We start from the raw sequence: 10,909 nt of genomic DNA, 5'->3' as shown, positions 1-10,909 counted from the left end.
CCCCACCTCGGTCTGGGACAAGCCTTGCTGCTCCTAATTTCTGCTAATCACAGACACACACCTGCCCCCATCGTCACCTGCTGGTCTCTGCTTCCTTTGCTGCCTCCACCGAGGCTCTTGCTACGGACCCCACAGCAGAGAACGTGCCCCAGCGCCCTACCTCTCGCCTCCAGTGTGGGGAGCGCTGCTTTACGTTAAACATTTCCCTCTCCATCGGTCCGCTGTTCCTCAGTGGCCGTGTTTTCTAGAGCACTGTTCCATCTGTCCACGGATTCTCCAGGTGGATCCCATGCAAAACTCTGCGCGGTGCTCAGCTGTGGCACCAGCAGCGCCATAAAAAGTTTATTTCACATTCCTTACAGAGAACAGTTGGTTCTATTTGTATGACCTACTAAGGGCTCCTTTTTGCAGCAGAATGATAACTCTGACTCATCACTAGCTTGGGAGTTGTCATAGCCACTAGATCTTTTCCTGCAGTTTCTAGCTCCGTTTTATCGTTCTCTGACTTGCAATTAGCCTTACCAGAGAAATTTGCACTTAGCGCTTTCAGAATTATATCCTGCTTTTTTTCAGACCCTTCTCACGGATCTGCAAAGCTCTGAATTCCAACCCAGTCTCTCCCGGTTTAGTATTGCCTGCAAATTTAATAAGCGTATTCTGCTCTGTAATCCAGTCCATTAATGAAGGTAGTAAACAATTTTAGATCGGGGACAATTTTTTTTGTGGAGTGCTTCGGAGATACAGGGATGTGATTTATAAGACGTGTCCCTTTTTCCCCTTGTAATTTCACGGTCGATGATGTTGTGACTGCCAGTTCTGTGTCATCGGGTGTGCAGGCTTTGTTATTAAAGACCAGTACAATTAGGGCTACATACATAGGGCTCAGTCTGTAGGACTACAATTAAGACTGTAGCTATAATGATTTAAAAAGCCCTCGACTTTTTATCACCTTCGTGATAAAAACCATGATGATATCACCATCATCACCTTTCAGAGATATCTGAAGCTACTGGGGCCTCTGCATTTAAATCAGTGTTGAAACGATGCCTTCTACAGAAAGATGATATTTTTACTTATTGTTTCTGCACTAAATAGTTGTGCACGGGGAAAATTTAGAAGAGCTTACAATGAACCCAGCATGTGTAAGGGTGGAGATGATTTCTATGGTATTTTCTGAGTTAAATCTATTTTTGTGAGAACACGCACAAAATTTATCATCACAGCAGAGGGTTGGGTTTTTTCGGGAAGCTGTGATGCTAAGAAGGATTTTGCAGAAGCCCCTTTCACTAAATGTGATGTAATAGAATTTGTAAGCCAGCATGGGCTTGGATTGCATAGAGACAACTATCAGAAAACTACCAACCAGAGCAAATGGGGATGCTATTGGAAGTGCAAGTAATCCACTACCCGGTGAAGCCACAGCTCAGGAAATGGATGAATTTGCTGCAATATAGTCTTACTAAAAATACATTCTATTACTCGATCTAATCTCAGGCACTCGTTAGCGTAAGAATGATGTCGATAAACCAACGGCACATTTGGAAGGCTACCCAGAGTCACCTTAAATTTATGTCTTGTTCTGAAGCTGATGTAGTAGAAGGCATGACACTGATAACCACGCTCCAGCCTAAACATGAAGCAGGCAGAGAGGTTTCAGTAGACGTCAATGCTAAAAAACTGAGGAAGGTACTAACATGCAGAAATCCAGAAAATGGTGGGTTCAGACTCTCTTTTTTGACAAGATAATTTTGTAAGCATTCAGAATTGCTAGTGGAATTCGTAGGGTTTATAAAAAGAAAATGTCACCGTTGATCTACGAAAAAGGCTTTACAGTATTAGCAGGTCAAGCCTGTGGCCCTTTGCTGGTGCTTGAGAAGTTCTTCTACATCTTTTGCTTTTCTTCAACAAATGCTTGCCAGGCTTCCATACTAATTAGGCAATACATGGCACGAACAACGTACCCCATATTTTATTATTATTTCTGTTTCAGTAATAGAATGTGTTGTTTTCTCTATCAAGAAGGCATTGATGTTCTTCAAAACCATTCTTTGCTTGGGCATACTATAGTTAAAAAACTTAAATTCAGGCTGTGTATCGCAATGTGAGCTGATCCCAAAAGTGCAAAAATCAGGATGCTGAAATGAGCATTCCAAATAAAAAATTAAAAAAAACCAAACAAACAAACAAACAAAAAACCCCAAAAAACCCACTAGACAAAAACAACAAAAACCCCACCAAATCTTGTAGGGCCATGTTCTGGTTCTTGAATTCCTCACACCTCCAAGTTAAGTGTGAAAATTTAAGGTAAAAAATTCAATCTGCTATGCATGAAACATACGTTTAAAAACTTCAGCTGCCCCTTCCCTCCCACCCCCAGAGTCAATCTTTGACTCCCTGCAATTCGTGTGCTGCCTTCATCCGTGGCCCCAAACCCAGCTCTCCCTGTTTCGCACCACTGTGAAACTTGTGTGTGGCTGAGCTCTAATGCATTTTATATCCTTTTTCTGACTGCCTGCAGAAGTTACAGGAATACTCTTACCTTTGCCAATTCCTTCCGCTGCAGTGTGGAGTGAAACTGTTACTGCTGAGGTCAGGGAAGCAGGAGGAGCCTCTTTGCTATGGGCTCTCTCCCAGGCAGGGGCAAAGGGAGGTCTTCTAGCTTCTTCTGGTCAATACCAGAACTGTAGACCTCAAACAAAATTTTCTAAGCAGGCCTTTGATTTTTACTGGAAAATTCAAAGTAAAAGAAACCAAAGTTTTCTATGCCTGTAGAAAAAGTGGAAGCACCCAAGATCCAGGGCGGAATTTTAGCTTGGGATGGGAACCTACAAACTCCCCACAGGGAATGAGAGCAAAGGGCTCTTGAGCCAACTGCTTCTGATGGGGCCTTTGGTCTGAGCCACCTACGTCTCAGGTGCACGGCCCTGCTGTCTGTCCGTGTATCCTGGGTGAGCTTGGTCTCTTGTTGCTTCCTACAGACTATGTTGAAAGGGCTCACGTGTACCCTTATCAGAAGATTTTACTTAATATTTGGTACGTTGTGTATGCCAAAAAACTGTATCTTGCTGAGCCTTATGCATACTATCATAAGCATTCTTAAAAGCAGCCTGGGCTCCTGGCACCCATGAGGTTATCGTGAGGACTGCTGGCTCTAGCATCAGGACGGAAAAAATAAGGCAGCCATAAGCCAACCTGCTAGCCAGTGGCCAGGGGAAGAGCTTCTTCCAGAGTCTTGCTTGTTTCAGATGACATGGGATCTGCATAGTTGAAAATCCTGCGTTGTGATAACTACTTACCCGACCTTTGTACCAAAAGTCTAACAGGGTTTTTAAACTGGTTCCCTGAAAGCTTACAATGCAGGAAAGTTGTGGTACAGATTTGGCTGGTAGGGTCGCATCCCAAGGTAGCTAAATTTCCAGTGACTTCTGGCAAATCACGTCCTTGACTTCAGCAGTTTCTTTCAGTTCAGGGTTTGAACACATGCTCACTGTCTGAATAGACATACACCTATAAATCTACCACGTCAGTATCTAGAAGTGTGACAATAGGAGAATCTGATCGGAACTGATCCGCTCTGCTCAGAAGTAAAACTTTCCCTAGATCAGTAAGCTACGGTTCCTTCAGTGCTGGACACAGTCAGGTGGTTTTAATGCTATGAGACAGCAAATAAAGTGGGATCATGTGCTTAGTTCAAAGTAGTATCTGCACTCCAGCTGACAGTGTCAGTCTTCCTTCCTCAATTAAATGGTGGAAGAAATGCTGCTGTGTGGCTGCTGAGACAGCCAGGATGCTTTCAAAGCATGCTTTTTTCTTTAAACAAAGAACCACTTATTTATCTGTTAATAAATATTATCTACTGATCATTCTAACAAAATCTATTAACCTTCTAAGAAACAAAGGCATACGCTCTCTTATGGGAGCCGTATAGATAACCCTTTGTAGAGGCCTGTTGAATACTTCAGGATACACTTGCTAAGCAGTAACCAAGAATTTGACGTAATCTATGATTGGCAGTGATTATGGTTTCTGAATTGCCTTTGTGCTGCCCTGTACCACACAATTCTCGCTTTCTGAATCCAAAAGTCAAAGTCTAGCGTGCCCTGTGTTGAGAAATAAAATTATTTTGGCATCAACTCTGGTACCTCCAGCTTCCAACCTTCCTGGGACTGTGAAGCCAAAGAAATCCTGCCTCCTCTTCTGTAAGGCAATCCTGAATTTAGAGTAACTAATTATGCAAATATCCCCCCGTTAAAGTTTGACTATATTTTCTGAGGAATACTTCTAGGTCTCTGAATCCTGACCTTCCCAGGGAACTTTATGCAAAGTTCCTCTTACAAGCTCAGCATGCTCTGTGTTATAAATAATCAAGTTCTGATAAACAAAATCCTTTTTCAAGTTTTCTTAAGCTGAGGCCTCAAATTAATTCGTAAACAGTTCTTACCCAGTTGTTCTGCACTAACACCATCCTTTACACTCCCCAGTTGTCCATTTTTGCTCCATAGTGTTGTCTTCCTGTGCTGACAGAGAGTTGTTAACCCTTTTCAGCCCCATTTTTCTAGGCTAAACAGACCTGTCTTTGGTGGGCTCCTCTGAGAGATGGGCTCTTCCTCCTCCTTGGCACCCCACTCGTTCTCTGCACCCCTTCCACGCTGAACTCTTGTTGAATACGGATAGCTAGAACAGTGCAGAATATTCCAGTTTCTATTCACCTCCTATATGTAAGAGGTGAGTAACCTCAGGGGGGGTGAGGGATGGTGTTTTGAAACAGACGGAGCCCAGGGTTCCAGCAAGTCATAAACTACAGCAATCTTTAATGTTGGCTGTAAACTGCCACCGAAAGGAGCTCTACTAAGAAATGAAAGAGAGAATATCTTGTGTATAATAAAGATACCACGTGTCCCATCAAAGTGTGAGCATCACCGAACAATCATTTATTTTTTTCCTTTATATTAGTCTTTTGCTGAAGGCTGCGTTGGTTGCCCCGGGTCTAGTAGAGCTGCTTTTTCTCTCTCTTGGCAAGTTCCACCGGCACCAGTTTCTCTCTGCGCTGGCTCATCCAGCACAAGGGGCTCTTCACGTATTTCCTGGAGAGGCAAAACACCCCCCACCAAGGTCTGCCAGGGCGGAGCGCTCTCCCCGCCGCACACACCGGCGGCTGAGGACTGGGGGGGCCGCGGCTGAGCTCGGCACCCCAGCGCCCCGGGATGCTCCGACGGACGCGGCGCTTCCCCGGCGGCCCGCGGGGGGGCGGCCCCGCCGCACGATCCTGCCGCCGCCGCCGGCTTAACTCCCCCCCTCCGGCTCCGGCTCCCTTCCCCCCCTCCATCTCCGGCTCCGGCTCCCTTCCCCCCCTCCAGCCCCCCACCTCCGGGTACGCTTCTCCCCCCTCCGGCTCCTTCTGTTCCAGCTCCCCCTCTCCAGCTCCGGCTCCCTCCCCTCCAACTACCCCCCGGCTACGATTCTTCACCCTCCGGCTCCCTCCGCTCCGGGTTCTCCCCCTCTAGCCCCGGCTACCGATTCTCCCCCTCCGGCTACGGTTCCCCCTCCTTCTCCGGCCCCCCACCTCCGGCTACGGTTCTCCCCCTCTCCGGCCCCCACCGCTCCGGCTTCCCCCCCTTCAGCTCCAGACTCCCCCCTCCCAGCTCCGGCTCCGGCGTCCCCTCACCGCCGGCTACGGTTCCCCCCTCGGCTCCGGCTCCCCACCTCGGGCTCCGGTTCCCCCCGCCCCCGGCTCCCCTCTCCGCCTCCGGCTCCCTCCGCTCCGGCTTCTCCCCCTCCAGCTCCGGTTCCTCCGGCTCCCCCCGCTTCGGCTCGGGCTCCCACCCCCTCCGGTTCCCCGTGGGTTTCGGTGTTTCCCCGAAGCGGAGGGAGGCTGGGGTGCCCGGCGGAGGCAGCGCAGGCCGGACCAGAAGCGCCAGTTTCTCTGTCCGTGCAGCGCTGGGAGGGGGAGCGCGGGGGCTCCGGCAGCACAGTAGCTCCGGGCTTTCTGCTCTGGGATAACTGCTCTTTCCTAACCCGTAAACTAGGGAACTCCTTCAAGCCTGGCTGAGTTGCAGCGTGCCCTTTAGAAAAAAAGAAATTCTCTAGTAATCTAAGAAACCCAAATACAGGATGACCCATGCGCTAGGCTGGTCACACGTTAATTACTTCCGCTGTCAAAAAGTACGCGTCTTATCTCCAGTTTGAATATTTCTGCCAGTGCCTTCAAGCCTCTTTGGGTGTCATTTGTCTTATGGACAGGGCAGCAGGGAGAGAGTGAAGGAGTCTGCCCCATCACTCGGCCCATTGCTCCTGGCTGTGCGGGTGACCGGGGGATGCTCCCTGGCTTGCAGCAGCGCACCAGCAGCTACGGTGAGGCCTGGCTCTCACACCAAGCCATCAGCCCTGCAAAAATTTTGTCCGATAAATTGTTTCCCCTCTCATTTCTTTATCCTTTTATTCATTATGCTGATAACTTCTGAGATGAGCCCAAAAAAGCAAGTAGCTGCTGTAGAGCAGCTCTTTGAACAGATCAGGAGAGAACTGCATTTTAAAAAACAGGGCTGCTTAAGTTTTTTCTAGAATTTTTTTATGGCCAAAGACAACTGAAAAGAATGGGGGCAGTTGCAAATTGATAGTAAAAATTGCCAGCTAGTTTATGGTCAGTGATACCTGCAGTTGGAGACTGTAAGTAAATAGCATGTGTACCAGCAATGCATGCAGCATTGAAAGGCTTTGTTCCTCTGGCACCCAGGGGATGCGGTACTTACTGTTTAGCTAGTTCCATGGATATTTGCTCCAAAGAGCATCCTTTCGTCTCTGGTATAAACACAATAACAAAAGCCAGGGATGCTAGGCTCATTATTGTGTAAATGAAGCACACCCAGGATAAGCCAATGAGCTCTACAAAGGAAGAAAACACATATTTTTTAAGTTTCAGATATTATAATTTTTTCTGTTGCTGTGTTTTTATAGGGATACAGTCCCTAATTCACAGGAGAAGTTAGAAAGAAGCTAGGCTGTTATTCTTGGCTCACTTATTTGTGCCTGGCTATAATTTGAAAAAGAAGAGTGGTTTTGCTTTTTCTAATAGTCCTTATGAAAGAAAACTGAAGGACCCATATTGACCCATTTAGCATAAACCTATCGATTTGTGTTGTTTGTGGTCATTCTGGATGAAAACCAGTGCGCAGGCATTGTTACTGGTTTGTGTAAAGGCACCAGGGGTCACAAGCGCCTCAAATTTCCACCCGTGTCTGATTTTGTTGTCTTTCATGGAGCAAACCCAAGCATTTTTCACAGTTGCAGTTGTCTCCAGCTAATCCTCCCCTGTCAGTTTGCCAGAAAGGGACCCAAGAGTGAAGCCCTAATGGGACAAGCCAAGAACTAGTGGTTTTCTGAGCCTACAGTCCAGGGGCAGGAAGGTCCTCAGGCTGAGGGATGCACTCTGCAGCCCCTGGAAAGTAAAGCATATATAAACCCAACAGGCTGCTGCAGCCCCCTTAGCCTTTTCCCTGCTAAAACTAAGCCAGATGGTTGGGACATTCGTCAGTTGTGTCATGAGCTAAAAATTGCAGCTGAAGCTGTTAATCCAGCCGATATCTTCTGCATCAGATACCTAAGTGCAGGTGCTGCTGGCCAGTGTAACCTCCACATGTATTCATTTGAAGACAGAATCTCCAGTTCTGCCTTTCTGCCATAGAGTAGGAACGCAGATTTGCTGTAGTTACACTTTGATAAATCCAGATTAGACCCAGCTAAGCCAATAAAGTTACTGCGGCTTTACGTTAATTGAAACTGAGAACAGAATAAGGGCTAGGTGTGCATTCACAAGTTATGCTGCACGACAGGAGGTGAAGCAGATGATGCTGAGGACCTGAGGTCTGCACTATCTGTTTTGGGGGACATTGCCTTAGGAATAGCTCTTAAATCTGGTCCAAGGACTGAGAAAGTGTTGGCAGCTGGAGTGCGTTCACTCTGCATTTTCTGGTTTGATTTTGTCCAAAAGCTTGTGGAGTTCAGTTCTGCGATGCAAAAACAAAGTGCAGTGAGTGGGGGAAACTGGATGATTTGCTTCTGAAGAGGACCCTTGATCTAACTAAAGTGCTAGTCTGGACACAATGACTTCGACGTGGCATATTTTTCCTAGTTGTAATCAAGAAAGTACTCAGGGTTTTTTTCTGTCTCTCTCTCTCTTTTTTTTTTTTTTTAAGAAAAGAAAACACCAATGTGAAACCCGTTATAGTCAGAGATCACACTTATTTTCAAATGTGTCTCAAAATGCATCTAACAGGATGAAAACCACCTCAACTTTTTGTGGGCTGATTGCCTGCCTCTGGTGGAGAGTAATGTAGAGTTAAAGGAAACATGGAATTTCTGTTCCCTTACATATTTTGATTTTCAGCACATGTTTTCCTCAGACTAAGATTGAAAACTAAAATTTGCAGAACTTCTTGTAAAATAAAATCAGAAAAAAAATATTTGCCAGTCAATGAATTTCATCATCAGCATTTAACCTTTTCCCTTGTTTATCATCTATATATGGTAGTCTACTTTCTTGCATTAAAACATGAAACATTTTAACTTTACAAAGACACCTTTTCCTAAAGAAAATTTTCTGGAAGTCAGGATGTTCCTGTGAAAAGGAGTGATTTCAAGGAGATTGTCTTTTAAAATGATCTGAAAAGCTGTGGTCTAATCTAGAGCAGAACTTCCATTGACTTCAGAAGGTGCAGGACTAAATCCTAAATATTATGGGCTTTCAACCTATTAAGGAAAGGGTGTTTTTAAGAGCTGGGGTTCACAGCCTGTGGAGCTGATGCGCAAGGTGCTCTGATAGCCAGCACTGTGAGGCTGTAATTGCTAGCACAAATTTAGAAGGATGTAGTGGAAACGGTGAAATTACAAAAACAGCAATCTGAATTTGGCTCCTGGCACATCGTGGCTGCAATTTTGGCAATGCTGTTTGTATAGGGAAGATTCATTTTTTCCCCTAGGAGAGTATCAGAGATTCATTTTGCCCACTAGGAGAGTATCAACTTGGAAGGACACAGAGAAATCTTACCAGTTACAGTCAAAAACGTCAAGGAGATGAGGAGATTTATACCCCAGTTCATGCTGGATGTCAAAGCCATGGCCCGTCCTCTGATCCCACCAGGGAAAATTTCACTCAGGACCAGCCAGGACACTGAAATAGAAGAAAAAAACAAACAAAAGATGTTGTCTTCAAAAGGATGGCTTTCCTTGCTGTAAATTTAGGTAGTCCATGAATTCAGGTGAAGCCCCCTGAAAGAATAAGGTGATTTTCAGGGATGTTAGGTTTGTGGGGGCCCAAGCCCTGGAGGACCACCTGTGCTCTGCCAGCAGCGTGCGCAGCCATCAGCGTCACCCGGGGGCATCACCCCTGCCTGGCGCCCCACGAGTGAGCATGCAGGACACAGAACCAGGGAAACGTGGAAGGCATCAGGGAAGAGAGCTCTGACTGTACATCTGGGTAGGAAAGGGAGCTCTGACTAAATAACTCTCCATTGACGTAACGCTAATGGAAGCGGGGCAGCAAACCAAAGTAATCTTCAGCCTTGGAGCGGCACTATGTGTTTCTGCCACCTTATAAATCAACCTGCCACACCGAAGCAGGTTTGCTATTCCAGCTCTCCGCTCCACACAAACGAGATTGCTGAGGTATAAATGAAGAGAGAGGGCCTGATTTTTGACTCCTTCATATCACATCACACCACACCACAGCTGATCTAAATGCTGGTGTTGCTAGCCCACAAAAACAAATTCAGACATGAAGAGCTGGCTGTGTAACCACCTTGATAGCAAAAGAAAAAAAAAAAAGAAGAAAAAAAAAAAGAAAAAAAGACACCACATTTCTTCAGCATTCCTGGTTATTAGAAAACCAAAAACCAAACAAAAAACCCCCTCCACCCTCCTTTTGTTCATAAGAAAAATGCATTAGCAAGAGGTTGCTGCATGGAAAGGTTGTGGGTTAGCAGATGACCAGCACAAGAGCAGAGTTCATCCATCCACATGGATGAACTGTGTCTTCAGACCCTTGGCCATGGCCATTTTAAGTTCCTCCTCTGTGATGTTGTTTCTGCAAAATGACAGATGGGATTTTCCTCGGGACACTTGCCCTGGACAGTCTTAAAGTTATGCTTTAAAAATAGCCTCCTGTACGTGCAAGTGTGTGTCACCCTGCAATATCCCTTCGGATGCTTGTAGCATTCCTGCGTGACAGTACTGGTAAAGGTAGAAAAGAAAAAAGTGCTGTGGAAGGAGACTAGAAAGGACCAACTGAAAAGGGAAAAAAAAACCCCTGAGACTTAAGTCAACAGAGCAGATCTGAGCCAACTCTAGATTTCTTTATGCCACAGATTTTAATTCAATAATGTTTTCTGGAGCTGGCCCTGATTGATTGTTTTTTTAGTTTTCGTTTGTTTGGTTTTTTTATTAAGGAAAAATGTAAAGAGCTTCACTCCCACAGTAGGAGTGACCTGGCAGAGTGGTGATTTTATTCCAGAGAATCAAGACAGCACTGCATAACGCCTGACACCGTTACACATAGTCAAGTGGCGCACAGTCATAACACAGACACGGTGTCTAACAACAGCCCTAGAGAGGCTTTTCTTTTTTTGCTTGACTTGGATCACAGCAAAGCTTCATACACTTGCCGCTGACAAGACAAGTGTTGCTCTAAAGAAATGCCCTGGGCATGTTCTAGGGGGTTTTACACACGAGGGAGGAGCAAAAAAAGAAGAGAAGTGGCTTCTCAAGCAGGTGTTTTTCCCTGTCAGGCCAGCTAGCCCTGTGCCTGAGCTTTAAAACTAGCCCTGGGCATCTCATGATTGGATTTTGGCCCCCTTCAGCACCAGGGCTGTTGACATACATATCATTAGTCACAGCCAATACAACATGTTATGACAGG

General features: G+C 45.9%; 1 protein-coding gene across 1 annotated transcript in view; it reads right to left on the bottom strand.

The window, feature by feature from the left end:
- Window positions 1–4,826: 4,826 nt before the first annotated feature.
- The window catches only part of SLC2A12 (solute carrier family 2 member 12), a 59,788-nt gene continuing 53,705 nt past the window's right edge, over window positions 4,827–10,909 (bottom strand). Inside the window, exons 4-6 of the mRNA XM_054194613.1 lie at window positions 9,044–9,166; window positions 6,750–6,882; window positions 4,827–5,084 (exon numbers count right to left, since the gene is read on the bottom strand). Coding sequence (XP_054050588.1) covers window positions 4,988–5,084; window positions 6,750–6,882; window positions 9,044–9,166 — 353 coding nt within the window. The 3' untranslated portion in view covers window positions 4,827–4,987. The remainder of the gene's footprint in view (window positions 5,085–6,749; window positions 6,883–9,043; window positions 9,167–10,909) is intronic.

Source organism: Rissa tridactyla, chromosome 3 (assembly GCF_028500815.1).
Source record: "Rissa tridactyla isolate bRisTri1 chromosome 3, bRisTri1.patW.cur.20221130, whole genome shotgun sequence".
In the NCBI taxonomy this organism is placed as follows: domain Eukaryota; kingdom Metazoa; phylum Chordata; class Aves; order Charadriiformes; family Laridae; genus Rissa; species Rissa tridactyla.
Note: the sequence above shows the minus strand (reverse complement) of the source record. Positions and strands in the feature narration are given on the sequence as shown.